Source organism: Engraulis encrasicolus, chromosome 7, assembly GCF_034702125.1.
Source record: "Engraulis encrasicolus isolate BLACKSEA-1 chromosome 7, IST_EnEncr_1.0, whole genome shotgun sequence".
Lineage (NCBI taxonomy): Eukaryota > Metazoa > Chordata > Actinopteri > Clupeiformes > Engraulidae > Engraulis > Engraulis encrasicolus.
The window spans coordinates 18,660,917-18,683,439 of record NC_085863.1 but is presented as its reverse complement, the minus strand read 5'-3'; the positions used below and the strand labels follow the sequence as shown (position 1 = coordinate 18,683,439).

General features: G+C 43.3%; 2 protein-coding genes across 3 annotated transcripts in view; both read right to left on the bottom strand.

The window, feature by feature from the left end:
• Positions 1-134: 134 nt before the first annotated feature.
• sap30l (sap30-like) lies at positions 135-7,980 on the bottom strand. The gene is made up of 4 exons (XM_063203037.1): positions 7,135-7,980; positions 6,126-6,248; positions 5,002-5,100; positions 135-2,333 (listed from the first exon to the last, which is right to left on the bottom strand). Exons 1-4 carry the CDS (start codon positions 7,318-7,320, stop codon positions 2,205-2,207), a joined length of 537 nt encoding a protein of 178 aa, XP_063059107.1. The 5' UTR covers positions 7,321-7,980; the 3' UTR covers positions 135-2,204.
• Positions 7,981-10,527: 2,547 nt separating this feature from the next.
• Positions 10,528-22,523, bottom strand: part of LOC134452545 (polypeptide N-acetylgalactosaminyltransferase 10) — a 22,426-nt gene continuing 10,430 nt past the window's right edge. For both annotated transcript variants that reach the window (XM_063203001.1, XM_063203002.1), the window contains exons 5-12: positions 20,183-20,368; positions 19,698-19,881; positions 18,570-18,687; positions 18,135-18,242; positions 17,479-17,700; positions 17,129-17,245; positions 16,077-16,226; positions 10,528-15,317 (exon numbers count right to left, since the gene is read on the bottom strand). In XM_063203001.1, the coding sequence (XP_063059071.1) occupies positions 15,153-15,317; positions 16,077-16,226; positions 17,129-17,245; positions 17,479-17,700; positions 18,135-18,242; positions 18,570-18,687; positions 19,698-19,881; positions 20,183-20,368 (1,250 nt within the window). In that variant the 3' untranslated portion in view covers positions 10,528-15,152. The remainder of the gene's footprint in view (positions 15,318-16,076; positions 16,227-17,128; positions 17,246-17,478; positions 17,701-18,134; positions 18,243-18,569; positions 18,688-19,697; positions 19,882-20,182; positions 20,369-22,523) is intronic.

Here is a 22,523-nt window from a genome sequence, read left to right as displayed (position 1 = left end):
AAAATCAAGGAAGGTTTTGAGTGTTTTGCAGACAGATCTGTGCCAAGAATTTTAAAAAGTACAAAACAGCAGGGTCACATGCATATGTACATTAAACCCATCCACCAAGGAAATCCAAAGACAAAACAACCAACCTTTGTGTACAATCAGTTTATTCAAACCAATGCACAGACATGTACATACAGGCGCCCTACTTTCAAAGAAGTCAACATAGCACAATCAATGTGTTAAAAAGATGAATAAAAAGTAGCTGCAAGAAAAAAAACAAAAACAAAGTCACGATGCCACTACACCATCTATATGAAATGTTAGCATTGCCGTCAGAGACTGTCTTATATAGGAGAGGAGCACTGCTGTCGTGTGTCATACTAAACACAACACAAGTAGAAGAGAAATAATGAATGAACATGAATGGGGCACTGGGCACTGTAGTGGGCTGCAAGTCATTCTCCTCTGTGGAAAAAGTTTCTCCACCGTCAAGTAACACAGAGCGTCTTTTTTGAGGGCTTGCTTACTCGCAAGATATTTAATTGAAACTTAAATCATCGATGACGCTGAGCCCTGCGTCACAAGGCCGGAGGAAAAGGATGGGAGGAAGTGGAATGGCTTGCGGCCATGGAACACACAAGACGAAATGGGAAAAGGAGATGGAGTGGAGATGGTGGGGGGTAGACTACCATTTCGGGGGAGGCTGGTAACACGATTTCATGATTATTACACACTTCTGCAATCAACATGATCATTCATTACCCAAAAGACCAAAGAGACCTAGTGCAAATAGATCTGCTGCAGTCATGGGATACATCGCAAAAGGTGTCAAAGGAACAGCCCTGCTACATTCAAACTAAGAGAAAGCCATAATCCTGCCATAATACTGGAGCCCACTGATTTTTGTTTCGTGAGGGAAAAAAGAGACCCAGGGTAGATATTTTCTGTCAAATTCACCACTAACTTTGGCAGACAGAAATGATGCTGATAGTAGGAGTCTGTTGATTTAGAGGAAAGGTGTCCCTATACATGGGTGCATTTCTTGAAAGCGTAGTTGTATAGTTGCCAAAGGGAAATGGCAGTGCAAACAATAAAGTAGCTAACATAGTTAGCAGCTATGGTTTCGAGAAATGCACCCCAGTTCATTTACCAGGTTCATATCTCTGGTAAAGCATAAAGCAGGTCTGGCTCTTGACCACCTCTGGAATGTACCCCTTGCTCAGTATCTATCCAATCACATAAATAGCCGTCCGTTTCTCCACTACGGTCATGTAAGGGTGCAACATCAGATTTTGTAGCTTTGTTACATATTTTTTTAATTATTTTAAGCTTTATTTATTTTTCTCATTCTTAACAGAGGGTGCGCGTACGATTTTGAATCGCATAAACAAAACAAAAGCTCATCATTGTGACGGAGGGTCCATTTTACAGCTGAAAACACAAGGATAAATTATAATACACATCAGTATTGATTTTTTTTCATCTGACTGGAGCACAGACAGTTCTACAGCAATTCTAGTTTGCTTTAAAAAATAAAAATCATATAGAAGTAGTACTGGAGATCCATGAAGACAAAGCAATAGATATACACAACTCATGCTGCTACTTCCTATGTAAATGAAAAAGACAAATCTGGTGCAGGTATACATACGCGCTCCCACACAAACATTCTCTTTCCCACACACACACACACTCACAGAAATACACGTATAGTGTTGAAGAGCTTGCAGCTCTCCGAGCCAGCCAGTGCTCAACTTAACCCACTTAATACAGTTCTATTTATATTGTGTATAATATATATATATTTATGTGTAAAACCTTACATATGTCCACAGATATTTGGCTCTACTTTCCCTATGGGTTGACACAGGAAATTACGCTCAGTCAAAATGCAACAGTCGAACAGTAAAAACAGTCAAAGCTAATATAAAGGAAATAAATGTTGATATTCTTAAGGCAGTATTTTCTAGACTGCTGCACCAGCATGGTCAGGTGGGATTTTGTTTTTTGTAACATATGTAGGCCTTCATGTTTCACTTGTAGGCAATGTGTAGACTTGTGGGTTTAAAGGCAGTTGCCTCTTTGAGGAAGAGCTCTGTACTGCAAGTTTGCTGTGATCTGTGCGGTGGGGAGTTTGCTGTGGGCTATCGGGGACTGTACACTGTGGTAAGTTTGCTGTGGTAGTTTACTGTAGTAGATTGCTGTGGGGGCGTTGTTCACTCGAGCTGCTTGCTACCGTCTGGCTTCTGGTCCAGTCGACTTTTGCTGCTCTTGACCATGTAGATGAAGTAGGTGAGGGTCTCCTTCTCATTGACTGGAATATTCCGGAAATGACGGCTCACGGTCTGAAACACACACACACACACACATATTACATTACATTACATTACAAGCGACTTTCAAAAGAGGACATAATCATAGCCAACATTTCTAGCAGATACAAAGTGCACAGGAAATATACAGAACAAGTGCAGATGCAAAGAAAGTTTTTTTTAAGAGTAAAAACACGCTCACACATCATGTCAAGAGTCTGGCCTGGGGCTAGGTCACCTCAAAAATTAGTCTACGCACGCACGCACACGCACGCGCACGCACGCGCGCACACACACACACACACACACACACACACACACACACACAAAGGGGTACTGCGGATAGTTGTGTTTGGGCAACTCTGTCTGAACAGAGCTAGGAAGGGTCCCATTAGAGAGTGGGCAGTAATTGGTTGCGATTATTTTGCTTGTGCTTTAATAATGAGGTGCTGGGCTCGTTTAAAAAGGGGTTCGCATCACCACCTGGGGATACTGCTACACTCACTGGCCATTATATTTATGAAACAAGTGTATGACAAAGTGGGCGTCAAAGTGGGCGTCAAGTTGAGCGCACATTAATTTCGATTTTAAGTGTGGCATTTACCAATTCAATACTACAGTTCCAAATCATCCCGAAGTGTGTGTGTGTCCATGTGTGCATGGATGAAACTTCTATGATTTTTTTTTACTCAACACCGAATGCATCAGCAGCCATTCATTCTTAGGCTGGGATTGGTATAATACATGCCTTTACTGAATCACGTGATCCCTGAGGCGTCACTACAATGATCTCTGCTCAGATTTGAAATGCTTAAATACAAAAGGTTTTCATCATCATACAGGTTGGAATTGGAAAATGTGCATAAAATGGATGATGTGGTCAAATTACTCGTTTGCCTAAAAATTGAAAGTGAAAGTGAAAAAGTGAAAGCCCATTGGGAAACTCCAACTCCCATTGTCATTGTGATACAGCACTCCACAGCACACAAGTGAACACTGCACACAACGAAATTGCATTTATGCCTCACCCGTGCAAGGGGGCAGCCCTCAGTGGCGCCCCATGGGGAGCAGTGCGGTGGGACGGTACCATGCTCAGGGTACCTCAGTCATGGAGGAGGATGGGGGAGAGCACTGGTTGATTACTCCCCCCCACCAACCTGGCAGGTCGGGAGTCGAACCGGCAACCTCTGGGATGCAAGTCTGACGCCCTAACCGCTCACCCATGACTGCCCAGGCAGTTTAGGTCTTTAAAACTATTCAGTACTTTCCAATGTCAGAAGAGACCCCTGTTTCAAACAGACATCCTAGATGTTTGTTTTTAAAGTGTGACGTTACCAGGCGCTACCAGCTTGTGGATACCCTAAAGAGATTGCATTTGTTGCGTCGCCAGACACATGGAATGGCTGAATGGACAAAACGAGGGGAAAACTGAATTTATTGGCCCAGCCGTGGCTTAGTCAGCTGGGCACTAGACTGCTACGTGGGCAACACAGGTTCGATTTCTGACCCGGGCCATTTCCCGATCCTCCGCCGTCTCTCTCTCCCACTCATTTCCTGTCCCACTCTTCACTGTCCTGTCTAAATAAAGCTGACCCCGTTGGGGTCAAATAAAGCTGGCATCGTATGACCACTCATTTTCAGCAGGCAAGAAAGGTCATTTTAGTTTTTGTGCAAAACTGGGTAAGAGACTAAAACGTGCCCCTAACATATTTGAAATGGCAAGGGTGGTGAAGGTGCACAGCGCAGCCAGCCCTTCCGCTGCACCGCGGCTGAAGTGGCTGCATGTCAGACATGCGATTTCTGTCGTGTAGTACAAATAATTACATATTTTTGCAAGCACACAACTTGCATATCAATTTACAAGTGAAGTCGACAATTACACCATTGGTCATCATTTATTCTGAAGTACAGCGAATGTGTGATCTAGGGTGGAATGCGAGGCGGAGCTGTAAATAGGTTTGATGAGTCCATTACATCCCAGTCAAAATGTATGACTTTCTAACCCCCTTAAGGGCGGAGACTTAAGTACTCCACTGCATAGGTAGCCTCCAGACTCTCACTTGTGAGATCATCTGGTGTTAACCAGGCAAATGTGCACCTATCAGAACTTGTGTTTTAGCATGGTGCCCCTCTGTCATTGAGACTTGGCAGAACTTGGTAGTCCATTAACTTGGTGCATGTGTGACAGAAGTGTTCCTGCGCAGATTGTCCCCCTTTGGGACGCAAACCTGCCACTCACTCACATTGGTTTGGTCACTACATTGGTTCTTTAATGAACAGGTTGGTTCTGTACAGTACAATACTGCTGGACTAAAAGACCAGTCCACTAGCACAACGCCACCGCACTGTATTGAGGCTTCGGGAGGGAAGTTCACTAACGTTCCACTCCGAATTCTGCTAGTTGGCCTCCGTTACACTATCCCCCCTAAACCTCACTCCCATCCAGGTCACGGCACCACAGTGACGGAAGTGTTCCTGCTCAGCTCGTCCCCCTCGGGACGTGAACCTGCCACTTTGTCAACTACATCGGTTTGGGAATAGGGGGTACGGTACAATACCACTGGACTTAAAGACCAGAACCCTAGCCCAACGCAGACGTTACACTATCCAATCCAAGTAAAGAGAAAATGCACTCAAATCTTTTGGGGAAAAAAAGAAGAAGAAAGAAAAGAACAATGAAAAACATAAGTGAGTGCATTACCTCTGCCAGCTGGGCCTTGTTAAGGCCAGGCCTGGTCTGCAGTTTGTAGTGCCTCTTGTAGCGACGCAGAGTATTCACCTGCAGCTGGAACAGGTCCACCTAAAAAAATAAAACACATATTTAGATACGTCCTAGCATCTCGAAGAGTGTACGTCCGTCCATCCGTCTAAAGCGCATTCTCTAAATAGGCCAAAACAGATATTCGCCGTCATTTTTCGTGTTACATTGAATTGTATTCATTAATTTACATCAAGCAACAAGTGGACCTATCTTTTGTCCACCATTTTTTGTGTTACATTGAATTGTATTCATTACCGATACCGGTAATTTACATCAAGCAACTATCTTTTGTCCGCCTGTCGGACTTGTTAATATTCAATTCACTCTGTTTCTTCAATACAACAAAATGTTTGGCCAATACAAACCTACATTAAGCAAGTCACATAGACATTCATTATTGAAGTGGAAAGTAGAGTTGGAGGAAAAGAATGTGAAGATGCACATTCAATATTACATACTGTGTGCATAAAGAGTATGAGCATGACAGCATTGCTCAGGAATTGCTTAGCATTGGAGGATTACATTTTTCAGGAATTCCTGTGGGTCCTGCGGGATGGTAGTCAATTTTTTTTACGATGAACAGGAGCGGGAGTAAAGATGAACGAAAATTAAAAGTTTTGAGTGGGAGAGGGCGGGATTGGGAGACATTCTTACAGGACTGGACGGGATAGGATTTTTATTTGTATTTTTTTTTACTCCAGTCCAGGATAGGATGGGATTTTTTTTTCTGGTACTGGGATGGGACGGGAGTGAAAATCCACTCCCGTGTCATGCTCTACTTGGCATGTCAGTGGACATGGATGAATGTAACAGGATATTGTCTGTGTCCACTGGCTCCTGCATCCACTATTCCCAGCACACTGGTCTACACTCACTGACATCTGACCACACAAGGTACCAAGCCAAGAATCAGCCCAGGCGCCCTGTCCGAAAATACTTAGTTCTAAAGTGATAGTTTGGCTTGCCAGGCTAACAGGTTCCCGTGAAAGCCCATATAAAAACATGGCTTTATTTTGCCTGGACGCTCGATCGCGCAGCTCACGTGCCCGGCTCGGCTCGCTCACCTCAGGCACCTCGACGTCATGGTCCGGGGACTCTCCCCCATCGTCGCTGGTTTTCCTCTTTCTTTTGTTGCGAACACTCTGGATGAAGTTTTTATGGAAGTCGCAGATATAGAGATGGCGGACCTGCAAATAAACAAACAACGTGCTTAGTTTAGATTTGACACACATGCAACCATCCCATTTGAACGCGTGAAGCCGACTTAAGGCTGCCTTTACTAAGTCAACCAGAGATTGTAACTGGCATCCCCACGTCTCTATACACGTGTAGCACGTTTGATGTTGCGCTTTGGTATGTTATCACATGTAACGGAATGTTGATGCCCTGAGCTCTATGCAATTTCAACGTCAGCTGGTGGGCAAAGATTTGCACGATCGAAAATGAATCACCTGAAAACTCAACCATTAAAGCTTACTACTGTATGTATTTGTCACCAACAATCTTGCTTGCCATTCAACTCTGTCTCGTTTTTCTGGCAGTTTCGATGTGAACTGCTTGCAAAGTTGTAATGTAAACATTTCAACAACCAATACTAGGTGGCCTATATGTATAGCATACTCTAAACAATTTGAATCTGCCACGTGTGCCTACAATGGAGGACAGCCAGCTAGCGACATTACCGAGAACTGAGGTGAAGTTATGTGGTCGCTTTCGTGATGGACCCCCACCGGCTGCAGGACATCAAATTAGATTAGCTTAGCTAGCAGGCTAACTAGATGCGTTGCTGGCGGTGCGATCGTTGTTGTCTGTCACCGGGATCTCTCGTGTATTTGCCGGTGCCACCATTATTGAAAGACATACTTTTAGACAGAATCGTAGTTTCTTACAGCAATATCCCAAGTTAGGTGTTGATTTTAGTTGAAGTCGAGTGGCTCGTGCAGTTAAAGTACACAATTCCACAGCACACGTTGACGTAGCTGCTCTATATCAAGTTGTGCTCGGAGGAATGGTTAGTGTTCAACATGTAGGATACTCAGTGTGAGACAAGGACGGGTAACATTCTTCACTTACGCTCTTGTCGATGTCTAACTTCAGTTTCTTCTGGGATATGCTTTTCTGAATCCTCTTGCTGAAGGAGGCGTTTCCAGCTGATCGGCCGCAGCGTTCACCGTCCTCTATCAAACAACAGATCTGGCCATAGAACGGCGGAGCTGGTGGACCATCGTGGCTGTCTTCTTCTGTGCTGAACCCATTCATTATGAACGAAATAAAGTCTTTGCGATTCCCCTCGACAAGCTAATGTGCAGGCTGATAAAAAAACAACCAACGGTGGGAAAAGGCTTGCCAACGCTGAAGTTACGCAAACGTTAATCCTCTGAATGCTGGAAAATGTGCCAAGAAGACAAAATCTCGTGCGCCCCTTCAACCTTGCATCTTCATAGTTCGTCGCAAATACTCATAGTCAAGTCAACAACTATACATAAAGAAACGGACCGACTTTCTGCCAGCTGGCTTCTTCAACCAAGGCTAACTTTGCCACCGTTTGAAAACAGTTGTACAGGTAGCGAAGGTTAGCTATGTAGTTGCTAGCTAACTATCCAGTAGTAAGCAAACCTTTCCACGCAGGTCGGTAACTGTGAGAAACACATTTGCTACAAAACTGCTGTTACACAGAACAGCAGGTTTAACGTTGTATATGTTCACACCCGCGCAAGCCTCCAGAATTCGAAGTCGCAATAAATAACTCTTGAAATGCGTTAAGTCTGGAACTGCCACCAGCAGACAGAATACATGTATGAAACTCGACGAAAGACGTCTCTTGAACGAATACGAATTATTGAACATACAATGGGACACGCTCGGAAGTCCTGGCGGAAGTTTCCCTGCTCGTCATCTATTGGCCAGTTTCATAAGTGGGTGGAACTCTGAATGCCACAGTGATAGCCTATTTGACATGTCAGTCTTCAGTACTTGTGTACTTCCGTTTTGCAGTCTAAACAAATTCCCTAACAGCTTGCCATGAAGTTACAAAGACATAAATAGCAGATAATATATTCTAAATACCGGTAGATACAATGTTATGTGTTAGTGTGCTGGAATCCAAAGAGTATGTAATCGGCTCTGATCATAGGAATCTTCATGAAGATCGGCGCATCTTATTTCACTGTTTTCCTGTCAACAGTCAGTGAGTCTCTCGAAAAGTCAGTCGTCTTCATAGCTCTAGGTCAAGGGGGTCTACAGAAGACTACTTACTTACTGTATCATTGCTCAAGGTATTTTTTGAAGCACACAAAACACGTTTTTTTTTTTAAAGGGTACAAGACATTTTAAGTAGAGTCACCATTGCAGTGGCAAATAACTGCTCGTGAGTTAAGAGATGCCTGTGTGTTGACCCCCCTCAGAATGAAGCAATGTTTAAATCCTCCCTCTGTAGACTTAGGGGCCGGTTATGTCAACACATCACTTTCTTCACTTTCTTCGTTCAAATAATTTTTACACCCTACCCCGTTTTTCTTTGGTGTTGTTGCAATAAAAGACAATAGAATGAATGAACTGTGGGACCAGTTAAGGGAATACCCCTGACAAAGATTACAGCAAGCTGATGGGATGTGACTGACCACCCCATCCATTGCTTCCTTTCCAGAGGCCTATACTACAAAGCTGGTTCAGGAGTAAACCAGGTTAAGTTAAGAGAAAAGGAGTACTCCAGGCTATTAGATGATTTACAGTGGTGCTCATATGTTTACATACCCCAGCAGAATATACGCTTTCTCTGCGATTTCTCAAAAAATATGAAGAATTACACAAAACCTTTTTTTTCACTCATTGCTAGTGACTGGCTTAAGACATTTATTAGCAATCTTCTGTGTTTACTCTTTCAAAAGCATTATCACAACCCAAACAACGCAATCACCCTGTTCAAAAGTTTACATACCCTAGTTTCTGATGCTGAATATGGCCCTGTTTAACATCAAGGACCGCTCTAAATTGTTTAAGGTAGTTGTGGATAAGGTTCTTAATTTTCTCAGATGACAAAACAGCACATTCTTCCTGGCAGAATGGTTGTTTCCTATAATATCTTTGGGTGTCTTGCTGGAACCTCACATTTGAGGTTTCCCCTGAGTGGCTCAATGATGTTGAGATCAGGAGAGTGAGATGACCGCTCAAAAACCTACATTTTATTCTTTCTGAAGCTAATGACGGGTTGATTTGGCTTTCTGTGTCGAAATATTGTCATGTTGGCACTGTTGGAATTTCAATTCGGAAATGCAATATGAGGGGGTTTGGTAAAAATGTTTTAAACTGTACAGCAAAGAGGCACTTGAGGAAAGATGGGCTGTTGGGGGTTGCCAGGAGAAAGTCATTACTACAAAAATGCAAACATGTTATTTTGCATATGATACACCAAATAGCATAGCGAGAAGCATCAGAATGCCTGTGACAAAGTCATTTGGAAAAATGAGATCAATATGGAACTTTTTTCAGCCACCATTAACAGTACCATTTGGAGAACAGTCAACGGAGCCTATGATGAAAGTTACACCATCTGTTCTGTGAAACATGGTCATGGACCACTGATGTCATGGGGACATTTGAGTTACAAATGCACAATACTTTTGGTCCATACTCGAAGAATGATGAATACATTGCCCTGTGAAAAATACTGGAGGAAACTTGACACACATCAGCCTTGAAACTGCACATGGTCCATTGTTTGGACATGCCAACATGACAATATTTCAACACAGAAAGCCAAATCAACCCGTCATTAGCTTCAGAAACAATAAAATTAAGTTTTTCAGCGACCGTCTCATTCTCCTGATCTCAACATCATTGAGCCATTCAGGGGAAACCTCAAATGTGAGGTTCCAGCAAGACACCCAAAAATGTTATAGGAAACAACCATTCTGCCAGGAAGAATGTGCTGTTTTGTCATCTGAGAAAATAAAGAGCCTTATCCACAACTACCACAAACAAGTTAGAGCGATCCCTGATGTTAAACAGGGCCATATTCAGCATCAGAAATTAGGGTATGTAAACTTTTGAACAGGGTCATTTTGGTAGTTTGGGTTGTGATCAGGCTTTTGAAAGAGTAAACACGGAAGATTGCTAATAAATATCTTGAGCCAGTCACAAAGTTTTGTGAAATCTTTCATATTTTGTGAGAAATTGCCAAGAAAGCGTATATTCTGCTGGGGTATGTAAACAAATCAGCACCACTGTACCTCTTAACTTAACCTGGTTTACTCCTGAACCAGCTTTGAGTATAGGCCACAGGTGTTTGTTACACGTTTTACAATGTCACCCCAGCTCTGGCATCTCAGGCAGTCCAATCCCCAATAATGATGTCCTAATGATGTAGAGTGCAACCACAAACCCTGGAAAGCTTTTCTGCAATGATGAATGAAGTCTTCAACACCTTGTTTTCTTTTATTTATTTATTTTTCAATGGAAATAGTCACATCCTTACAAAAATATTTTTCAAACAAAAACATCATATGGGTTGTTTTGTGCAGTCAGTACAATGTTTTTTTTTTTTTTAAGTGGTCAAAAATGCCCATGAAAATGAATATTTTTTCAGATTAGAAAAAGCTGGTTTTCTTTACTCATTACGTGACAACTTGACGATTAAGCCAACATACATACACTTGGAACATCATTTAAAATTCCAAAATACTTAACATGTGCAATTTAAATGTATGAAACCGCAGCAGGTCTTACTCCACTTTGTTGAAGTGAGAGCAGCAAGACAATGTACAAAAGAGAATTCCTTCATTGCAAACAATTACCAAAAAGCACATAACCCTGTTTGAAAATTCCCATGTCATAACGCGCAAACGCGTAACCGTAAACCTATGCATTTCCATGAGTCATTAATTCCAGCATCTTTCTGTCTCGTCAATCTGTTGGTAATTGTTCATCAAACACACAGAAACACAGCACTGCCATCAAAATGTGGCATGGACTCCCGTAGAGATGGATGAAAATAACATATTAACAACTCACAAAACATAAATATGATCTTTATGTAAAAAAGCTTTTACATTAGGGTGGGGGTCCACAAGCCCTTCATCCATCCTCGTTATCTAGATTAACCGTCTAGATTAACCGTTTTGAGAAGAAGACTTGTGACTTTGCTATGAATTTTTATTTTTTAACCTCAGAGTAATCAATACATATAAATTATAAAGTGTCACAACTTCATTCATCCATTTGGGCTCTAAAAACATATACAGCATTTCAGAGTGATATCACAAACCAGTTGTTGACACCGAACGTGGCAGTTATGATGCTTCTTTAAATGTTGGGGGCATTTTGAATTATAAGCATGGCCTTGTCAGTTCAGGTTTGTTTTGCTCATAAAATAAAAATTCTGGCCCTTGCAGTGTAACTGAGGCCAACTAGCAGAGTGTGGCGTGGAACGTTAGTAAACCTCCCTCCCGAAGCCTCAATACAGTGCGGTAGCTTTGGGCTATCGGACAGGCCTTTTAGCTCAGCGCGCTAGTACTGTGCCTCCCATTTCCAAACCGATGTCTGACGAGGTGGCAGGTTCACGGTCCCGAGGAGGACGAACCGTGTGGGAACACTTCCGTTATACCACCAATATTTGTCATGTGCTTTTGTCTACAGTGGCTCCATGGAAGGAGCTGTAAAGGAGGAGTGTGATTAAAGGTTGCATACTGAATGACTGAAAGAGAGCTAGAGAGAATCATTCATCTCAAATGGAGGAGTGGTAATTCGTGGTGATTGGAGGCCTGGGGCGTAAGGTGATTCATTGGCAAGCCAGATTAAGTTAACCTTGAGGTAGTGTTTAATCACCTCATAAAAGAGCCTTGATCCCTTTAATTTTTGTAAATGAAATGACACCCGTGGGATGCCAATTAGTTGGTTTACCATTACCTGTAAGTTAACTTAGCCAGGTTTATCACTTGCTCTTGTCATGTTCTTGTTATAACCCCCTGAATACATACTGGTAACTTTAGTTGTTTAGAAGAACTGAGACATAATCTCATTCAAAGAACAAACAAGGAAAAAGTCTAACAGTACAGTATTTAGCAGACTTGTATGTAGCTATGAAAATGATGCATCTTCAAGGGGGCAACCATTGTGCATGTAGGGTGTAAAATAGTTAAATAAAATGTATCTTTACACAACATGTGCAATACTGCATTTTTGCCTGTAAATACCCTACACATTATGTTTGCCACTGAATAGAAGTATCCATTATGTATTGTTAGGACTACAAAAAACACAGATGATGGTAGGAAACTGATCATACAGTATCGTTGTCAGGCACTCTTGAAGATATAGGCAATACAAATGCATAACATAATAATAGCCATACAGTGAATTGCTGTACATTGATATCAAAGTAAAAATGACAAGAGAGCAAAACATGAGAGCAATTGAGTAATAAGACATATTGTTGAGAAAAACAAAACATTTATGCTGCCCTTTCAAACATTTAATCTTTTTCATGACTATGCACAAAGTGGTCGGATTAGAGTAAATTTAGCAGCCAAAGATTCAAAATGGCAGATTTACGTGTACCTGGAGAGGTTCTATTCATTCATGATTGAAAACTGTACATCTCCAAGCCATAATGAATACAATAGGCTGACCAGAAATTGATTGTGATAGTACATATTCATTAAAATGTCATTTGTGAACAGGCAGCACAAATTCTGGAAATAAACTACTAAATAAATTACAAACTGGACCTTAGACGGCTTGTGAAAGGATCTCTATTCACAGTATGTATTCATTTCCAATTGCCAATGTCTCACCTCCTATGTTGTCACAATGGATTAAAAAAAATAGTCAACAATTTCTTAGAAAAAGAGATTATAATTCATCAGAATACAAAACCAATATTTTAGGTCATAAAAATATGCTTTGTGTATTCCAAAACCATGGGGCTTAAATTTAGAGAAGGATTTAAATTCTGATTGCAATTACGGTAGCAATCTGTGCTTGCTTCAAGGACATTTCGCCTTGGGTAGTATAAAGTGCTTTGCCACAGTAATTTCATCAATAATTGATTAGGATCTTGCTGCTCACACTGTGCCATAGCACAAATTTAATACAGAAGAGTAAAGAGAGACACAATCAATAATAATTATTATCATTGTCTATAGTTGTTGGAGGTCATAGAAATATGCAGGATTGGGAAAAAAATATTTTGTCTTCTCAAATGACAAAGTTTAAACAATAATAACGAGACATTCGGGGTTTGGGAGAGGAACTTGCCTACATCTGCCGGACTTGCTGTTCAAACACAAGTGCGACAGGGGCAGATATACTACAAAACCTTGATTGCAGCCAATTAATTAATCAGGCGGGGCTTTTAAGCGGATTTTGCTATTGCCAACATCTCTATGCAACAGCTAACAGCACCTCTGCAGCAGTCTTCACCTCACAAAAGACAGATAGCAAACGTATGAATGAAACGGTTTATAACTAACGCCGAGAGATTGTGTGTAATTTCTGTAAGGCACTATAGCTTTAATCAACCTCTTCGGTTAAACTTCACCACTTTGAGTTGTTTTTTAATCTGTCCATTTCTTCTAGTAATGCGCTACCATGGCAAAGATAAATGTGATAGATGTGGATCATTTGTCAAGCCCTTGGGCAGTATCACATAAACAGAATATAGACACAATTAGAGTACCCATGAGCTGAAAGAGCTGCAACTGACATGGCCCAGCTCTGCAATCTAGAAATTTGTCCAAACCCGTTTCTGTGTCTACCATGCTCACTCTGTGTGTGTGTGTGTGTGTGTGTGTGTGTGTGTGTGTGTGTGTGTGTGTGTGTGTGTGTGTGTGTGTGTGTGTGTGTGTGTGTGTGTGTGTGTGTGTTGGGGGGGATAGGGAGTTACACGTGGAGAACAAAAAAACAAACCGTGGAAGGAAGGGCAGACTTTGAACAGAACAAAGGAAGAAAGGACGCACAGCCAGAGATTCTTTAAGTATAGAGATATGCCAACATAATAGGTTTCTATGGGCACCTAACATGACCAGGTTCCGGTCTGCCTAAAGGGCCGTGTCATAATGCTCCTACAATGAATAGAACAGTCCTTAGGTCTGCCTAGGTCTGCCTAAGGGCGGCCATAATAGAACCAGGAAACAATGGGCCAATGGAACCTCTCTCTCTCTACTCTCTCTGGCACAGCCTTTGCAGCATTGTCCAAGAATGCCAAAAGACAACGGCAGACAAACATTCATGTGCTTTCATGTTGGCGCTTGCTACAATGCTGCAGCGGACACATAAATAAGAAAAAGGATTGGGGTAATGCATGTTTGTCAGAACAGAAGAATATACACTGTACAGAAGCATCAACTCTTGGTAAGCTCCATCCGTACTGACACGATAGCAGGACAGACAATACTGCACAACAACGACTAAAAAAATGGCAGATCATATGGTTTGGGTGGGGGTGGCGTGGCGGGGAATTTCACACAGTGAAAAGGGGGTCTGCTTCTTCATGACCAAGTATAGATACGGCCACACATCCAAACACTTGAGGACCAGCAGGATCCAATCAGTGGTTCAGAACCAACCCCAGAGTCAAGCCCACGGCCAATGAGAATGGATTGCGAGGCGGTTAGCAAACCTGGCAAACCAGACCATGGCATGAAATGTGCAGTCTAGTACCGTCCACACCACTGACGAAGCTGTGATACCAATGGTTGGCGTTCCAAACTGTTTAACTGCACACAGCAGGCCGGCACGGCAGTGTTGTCACTTGCTAAGCTCTCCCCAACCACCCACCACACACATTAAAAAAAAAAAAAAAAAAACTTGTTACACAGACAAAGCGTTGACAGATTTTGTGCCCTTTTGGATTATCTCCTGTGGTGCGATATTAGACCAACACATCAGGAAAAAAGATATAGAGCTTAGTCCTTTTGCCCCGTCCCCATACATCTCATTGGGTCGTCCTCACTTGTCATGATGGCATAGCTCTCTCCCAACTGCCTGCAACGATAAGTCCCTACCCACCTCGGGCTCTTGAGGCAGTCGCAGTCTCAGTCTAGGGGCTGGGCCCGGGGCAGTCTCCGCTGGCTGGACAGTGGCTGCTGGTCAGATCAGTCCTGGTGGAGGTTGAAGCGCTCCAGTACGGTGGAGTTGGTCCTCTCGAAGTCCCAGCGCTGGCCTGGAGAGTTGGGGTTGCAGGTGCTCATGAAGACTCGCTTGTCCGCCGCGCTGCCCTCCATGCAGCTGTTGCTGACTGGGTGGTACAGGCTCTTATCCTGAGAGGGGCACACAATAAGAGTCAGAGAGAACACAGGAATAGGATTTACTATCTCTGGTAGACCCACTGAGCAGTAGACTTAAGTTTTCTTTTGTTTCAAACATGTAAAATATTTATCGTCTTGATGGTCAATGTGCTGCAATGAATATGCTTCTTAGACAGTACACTAAAAACAAACACTAGTAAAATTCAATAATACACTAGTACATACAAAACACTAGTAAATACAATAAAGGCACTGACGTGTGCTACTGCCGAAACGTCTCTGACAATTATACAGTTCAAATTTTAAGACAAGTTAGTGTACAGTGATGCGCTATGCTTGTCATGTCCCTCCATGTCTGGGTTATTATGGTTTTGTGTCTACCCTGCCACCTCAGATCTTACGTTTAAACGTGACGACATCAGAAAGGGTGGAGTCGGATTTGCCACTTTCTAGCAATCGAAAAAGATTATTTGCGCTGACTCAACCCCAGATTAGACCCCCACACTCTACGCCACCCCGCCACAACAGTGTGTCAGTGGGATGGGCAGCCATGGCTCAATGGTTAGAGCACTGGCCTTGAGATCAGAAGATTGCCGGTTCAAATCCCACCCTTACCAGCACTTTCATCCATGGCTGAAGTGCCCTTGAGCAAGGCACCTAACCCCACATTGCTCCAGGGCCTGTAACCAATACCCTGTACCTAAATAACTGTAAATCGCTTTGAATAAAAGCATCAGCTAAGTGTAATGTAATGTAATGTAATGTAGTTACCTTCCTGTATCTCCACAGTTGGTTGCCCCTCATGCCGTGGCAGTCGTAGAGTGTGACGGGGCTATTGTGGGAGATGGCATCAAAACACACCTTCTTGGTGTGCAGAGGCTCGCCCACCCTAATGTCCTCCCTCCAGCCAAACGTGAAGACCTGTAGACACACACACACACACACACACACACACACACACACACACACACACACACACACACACACACACACCATGGAAATCAAAGCAAAATCAAATCAAAATGTTCATTCATTCATTCACATTGTTCTGTACCCTATGTAGTATACTGAGTGGTAGCATTCTCCCTGGGTACATACATCTGTTCATCCTACTGTACATCCATTTCAGAAAAAGTGATATAGTGCAGTGATTCCTGTTGCACTACTCAGAGCCCCCTAGTAATAGAATGCATAGAACAATGCTGGCTCCCTTTCAACATGAATTGTGTCTATATAAGTCCAGCTGTGATTATTTGTATAGATTAAGAACTATTAGTATTATTTTCCTTCAGTGGTTATGCAGTATCTTGTGAAGTACTAAGTACTGAGCAGTATCATCACACTTTTTTTTTTTTTTAAGAATAATGATCAGATTTTTGAGGTTGACTGACCGTTATTTAAGTGCTCATGAAAACAGAATAAACTGACACTCATTATCCACTCACTGCTGTTTGGTGATGAGAAACGCCGATAACACAGGTAGGATTTCCTTCTACAAGGCTCACTACTGTATACAGACTCCGTTCTAACAACATGTCCCAGAATTTTGTGTCAATATATATCCGAGTCCGACTGTGACTCTTTGTAGCACCATTATTGTTCTTTGTTATCCCCATGTCCGAATGTAATGTCTATTATATAAAAATGAAAAAAAAAATGGAAACAACTGCGACTGACCACATCACCGTCAGTTTTGTTGAATACACATTAACACCTAATAACAGACTAATCCCGTTATCCGTTTATTGCCAGTTATCGGTTCATGTAAATGCATCCATAGTAAATCTGTGGGTGATACAGTATGTCAGCAGTGCTCCTCTCACCTGTCCGTGCGTCCAGCCCGTGTCTCCAGAGCTCTGCCGGCACGCTTCCAGATACACAGGAGAGCCTGAGCCAAAGTTCTTTGTCTCGATGCACAAGCCAGTGCCCACATTCTGTATCTACAATAACAACAACAACAACGATAGTAACTGTACTAGTATAACACCATTAGCCCTTTTTGACATGACATTAGACACACTGTTCATCTTGAAGGGACAAACAGCTATCAGTCTGAGGCAGGAAAAGGTAGATAAACACGACCTGGATGAATGGTGATCTTCACAGACATTATAGTGTATGTGGGTAGTGGATAGTGGTGTGGTGTGGTGCGGTGTGGCGTACGGTTGCATACCTTCCCCCAGGCTCCAGCAGGGGGCTCCACTGGCGGGTAGTGCAGGGCCAGGTCCCAGGCTACTGTGGTCATGAACCACCGGAAGTTGTTGCAGTGTAGCCGGGCGCGCAGCTCCTTCTGGGCGGCCGTGTCGCCCGCGGACAGGTGCCGGTACTCCGGCCGCCGCTGGTAGATGTACTCTGCATACTCATCCATCCACACCTCTGCCACTCGCTTCAGATTCTACAATTGTAGAGGGGAGCACAACACACAAGTGCACAGACGCAGAGACGCAGGCACGCAGGCACACACACACACACAATCACTTGCATACACTGTATTCCGAACTATGATGCAAATGACATTTTTCACAGCTTTTCCTAAATAACTAACAGCCACTATAATTTTCAAGCCACCACCGCTAGACAGTAAGTCGAATGTCTTTATACAAACCTTCCAATGATAACAGCATTAGTTTAAAAAAACCCTTAAAATCCACATTATTACAGTTTCAAAACAGAGATTAAAAACATTGTAGTCTTCTTAAGAACTGAAAATGGTCATTTGTGAAATTAGTAGCATTAAGTCATACTAAAATCAAAGCTATTTTAATCAAAAACATCTTAAAAGTCAAGTATCATTACTATATTCCTAGAATTAGCATTAATGGAGCATACCTTGGCAAGACTGACGCCTCCCGGCACCTTATATGGCACGTACTTCCTGTAAATGTGGCCCACTCTGGAGCAGGGGATGTCTTCCATGCGGCCCCCACACATCCACACCTGAGAGAGAGAGAGAGAAAGAGAGACAGAGACAGAGACAGAGACATGGAGGACAGTTGAAAGAGATGACAATTACTGTGTATTGAAAGTACAATCAAAGCATACTGTACATATTGGTATCTGCAATATTTCACAGACAAAATAATTGTACTACTTTGCTTTGTGACTCCACACCCCTGTTAAGAGACACATTGCATCTCTCTCTGATGACAGTGTGTGTGTGTGTGTGTGTGTGTGTGTGTGTGTGTGTGTGTGTGTGTGTGTGTGTGTGTGTGTGTGTGTGTGTGTGTGTGTGTGTGTGTGTGTGTGTGTGTGTGTGTGTGTTACCTTAAATGAGATTTCGTACTGTTCCCCTCCCCAGATCTCCAGGCCTGTGTCATATCCTCCCAGCTCCCAAAACCACTTCCTGTCCACCGCAAACAGACCTCCAGCCATGACAGGGGACCTGCACACACACACCAGACACAACCAGCACTTTAATTTCTCTCTTTAAGTGATACTGTCCCATTTTTGGAAATAAGCTTATTTTACCCATCCCCTTGAGTTAAATAATAGGGTTTTACCGTTCTCCTGTACTCTCAACCGTTCTCTGGCTATGGCAGTGCAAATTTTACCTCCATGCTAGCAGTTAACATTGAGCCCTATGAGACCAGCTCGCGGATAACTGGTCTCATAGGACTCAATGTTAACTGTTAGCTTGGAGGTAAAATTTGCACTGCCATACCCAGAGAACAGTTGAAAGTATAGTAGAACGGTAAAACCTTATTATTTAACTCAAGGGGAGGTGTAAAATAAGCTTATGTCCAAAAATGGGACAGTATCACTTTAACACCTTTACAAGTAAACTGTTTGGATAACGTAACATACTATCCTGGATAAATAAGAAACTTCACAGCCAACTTGCGCTGACAATTAGAGCATATGGAAAGCAATACATGCAATACAGTATGTACAAAATTGACAAACGTTGGGGTACGAATGGGTAGCCCCGGCTACAGTGGTTAACTTGCATTGTCTACCCATTTCTCCTCAGATGCAAAGAGGATGTCTAGCTTGCGTTTTCATTAAATGCTTCCCTATGCCACTGGTTGAAGCAACAATCAATCAATCAGACTACCTATTCCTTCACTCACATGCAAACTGAACTGGTGCTTTCTTTTCTTTCTTTCCCTTTTTTTGTGGTCTTTTTGACTTTATTTATGACAGGACAGTGAAGGTGACAGGAAGCGAGTGGGCAGATAGAGACGGGGAAGGGCCGGGTAAAGGACCCGGGCCGGGAATCGAACACGGGCCAGCCGCATGGCATACGAGTGCCCCACCGTTTGGCCACGGCAGGGCCTGGTGCTTTCTTTTCTACCAGCCAAACTGAATTTTCACCAGCATTTGGCCTGTTGGTTGGCCTACTAGCAGGTAGTATTGAGCGGGCCCAGGCCAACGAATAGGCCTTAGACTCACTCGAAGGGCTCGCTGGGGTCCGTCTTCTGGAGCTGAGCAGGGATGGGGATGCGCTTGTAGTACATCTCCCAGTCAAACGCTCCCCGCATGGCATCCCCCGCCTGTGTCTCGTAGCCGAAGTTGTCGTGGTCGATCACGTCGATCATCGGACACACGATGGTCTTGCGGTTCTTGGCAATGCGGTCTGGTGACAGACAGAAGACAGAAGAGAGAGAAGACACAAAAGGGACGTGAGCACTGATGAAGAGGGATGTGGTCTGTCCCCTGTATATACACAATCCGTAAATAAGCATCTATATTTATCAATATTTTGTCTTATTTAAACGATTTATATTTTAATATTACAATTTTCTCCTGCCATGTACAAGTTGACATTGGAAATGAGCACTTGGTCCACAACATGTTACATCCACCGCTGAGAGAGACTGGTGTGTAAATAACTAGTGTTGGGTGGGGTGCATTGACACAGGCACACAGGCACTCACCAAGCAGTGGCGGCAGCCAGTTGACGTTGGCCTCACAGTGAGAGTCAAGGAAGGTGATGACCTCGCCTTTGGCAGCCGCCGCCCCCAGCAACCGCGTCCGGATGAGCCCCTCCCTCTTCTTGGTGCGCAGGATGCGGACTTTGGGCAGCCGTGACATGTAGTCCTCCAGGGAAGACTTCAGGTGGTCTGGGGACAGAACATTTAAAGTGATACTGTGCAAGATTTTTCGTTTTTTATTTCCAGAATTCACACTACCCATTCACTAATGTTACCTTTTTCATGAATACTTACCACCACCATCAAATTCTAAGTATTCATTATGACTGGGGAAATTGCACTTTTCATACATGAAAAGGGGGGATCTTCTCCATGGTCCGCCATTTTGAATTTCCAGAAATAGACATTTTTAGATGCAAAAGTGACTGTACTTGGGCCAAACTAGAAAATATTAGTTTATTACTTTGTAAACTTTCATGAAAAGATCAAATTTGGCAATAGGCAACCCAGTTTCAATGAGCAACATTGTTGCAGTACCTCTTTTGACCAATTCCTGCACAGTACACCTTTCAGTAGCCAACATATGCAGAACATGACACGTGTACAATGTGCAGTGCAATCCTCCAAGGTAGACTTGTGGTAGCCTGGGAAATTCCATGCTGCTTTGCACAATTGTTCCGATATGAAAGACAGCATGGGCGCTGGTCCCAAAGTGCTAGCCTTGGTCGAAAGAGGATGACGTGTACTATTTGACAAATGGAAGCTTGCAGTTTGTTTGACTGACATGATTGGCTAAGGGCTTTCTTAAAAAACGAGGACTCCAAGCTCTTCAATTAGATTATTTTTTTCTTAACTTAACCTGGTTTACTCCTGAACTAGCTTTGTAGTATAGGCCCCTGGAATGCTTAAATCCAACAGATGTTCATACAGGTTGGTGCTGGAAAATATGCAGAAAATGGACGGTATGGTCAGAAAACTTGTCTGCCTAATAATTCTACACACCCTGTAAACTAAGAGGTCCCTACCAAAACGTTAATGTTTGCTGCTGTCTCTATGACCATGCATTTGATTTGTCTCAGCCTGCTTAAGAATAGCTACCTAAGGGCACACTTAATCCTGTAAAAAATGTTTGGGTTTTTTTTAACATGTGCAACTCACAATATGACTAGTGGTGTTTACTGGTATTCCAGAAGAAGTTTAGCAGGTAGGTCAAAAGATCTGAGTATTACACCTCTGCGTTCCAACAGAAACAAATGGATTTCCAAAATGTCACATAAGCAAATGACCAGAGAAGAGCAGGGCCCTATACCAAGGCGTGGGCAATCTCAGGCCCGAGGGCCACATGCGACCCGTGTGGGCAGTGTATGTTAACTTATCGTACACTGTTTCTTATTATTGACACAGACAAGTTATCTGCGAGATCTGGCCCTTGGGTGAATATTCTAAACCCAATGTGGCCCTTGGGCCAAAATAATTGCCCACCCCTGATTAGATTCTAATTAGATGATTTACCTCTTAACTTAACCTGGTTTACTCCTGAACCAGTTTCTTAGTATACCACTCTGTACCGGTATGTCTCAGCACTTTTTAGCAGTGGGAATAAAAGGCACAAGCTCTGATGCACGCTTGCCTGCGTGCCTGCCTGCATGTGTGCGTGCCTGCATGTGTGCCTGCCTGCATGTGTGCCTGCCTGCATGCCTGCCTGCATGTGTGCGTGCCTGCATGTGTGCCTCCCATCTCCACTCAGCAGCAGCAGCAGCAGTAGTAATCTCTGATCCACTCCCTGGGCCTCCAGAGACTCTGCCCTTCGCTTGATTAATGAAGAAAGTAATCGCTTGCCACCACGTCCATCCGCCTGCCGGCCGGCCTGCCTGCCCCCAGTTGGTCCTTAATCCCTCTCTACTTCACACTAACTGGTGTCCAGTCCCTCTGACCCACTGAAGGCCGCCCGCGCCCGCACCCGCACCCGCGCCCGCACTCGCACCCGCGCCTGCCCAACATCGCTGCTCTGTAATCTCCAAGTCGAGTGTTATCGCTGCTCTTTAATCTCCAGTTCAAGTGCTAACCGCTTCCTTCCACAGATGGCCGCCTCAAACTTTTCACATCAATTTATTTCATGCAACACACTCTGCTTTATCTGTGCAGTCATCTCCTGCTGAATGTTCATTACAGAAACGTTCATATATTCAAATAATTAACGCTTAACAGTATTTTCTTCCCTGCTGCAATTTTTTCTCTGCACATGGTGTAATTGCCTGTGTGTGAGAGAGTGTGTTTCTGTGCAGTACACCATGTCTGTCGTTTTGTGTTCGGCCATTTCTTTCATAGTACCGACCTGTATTGA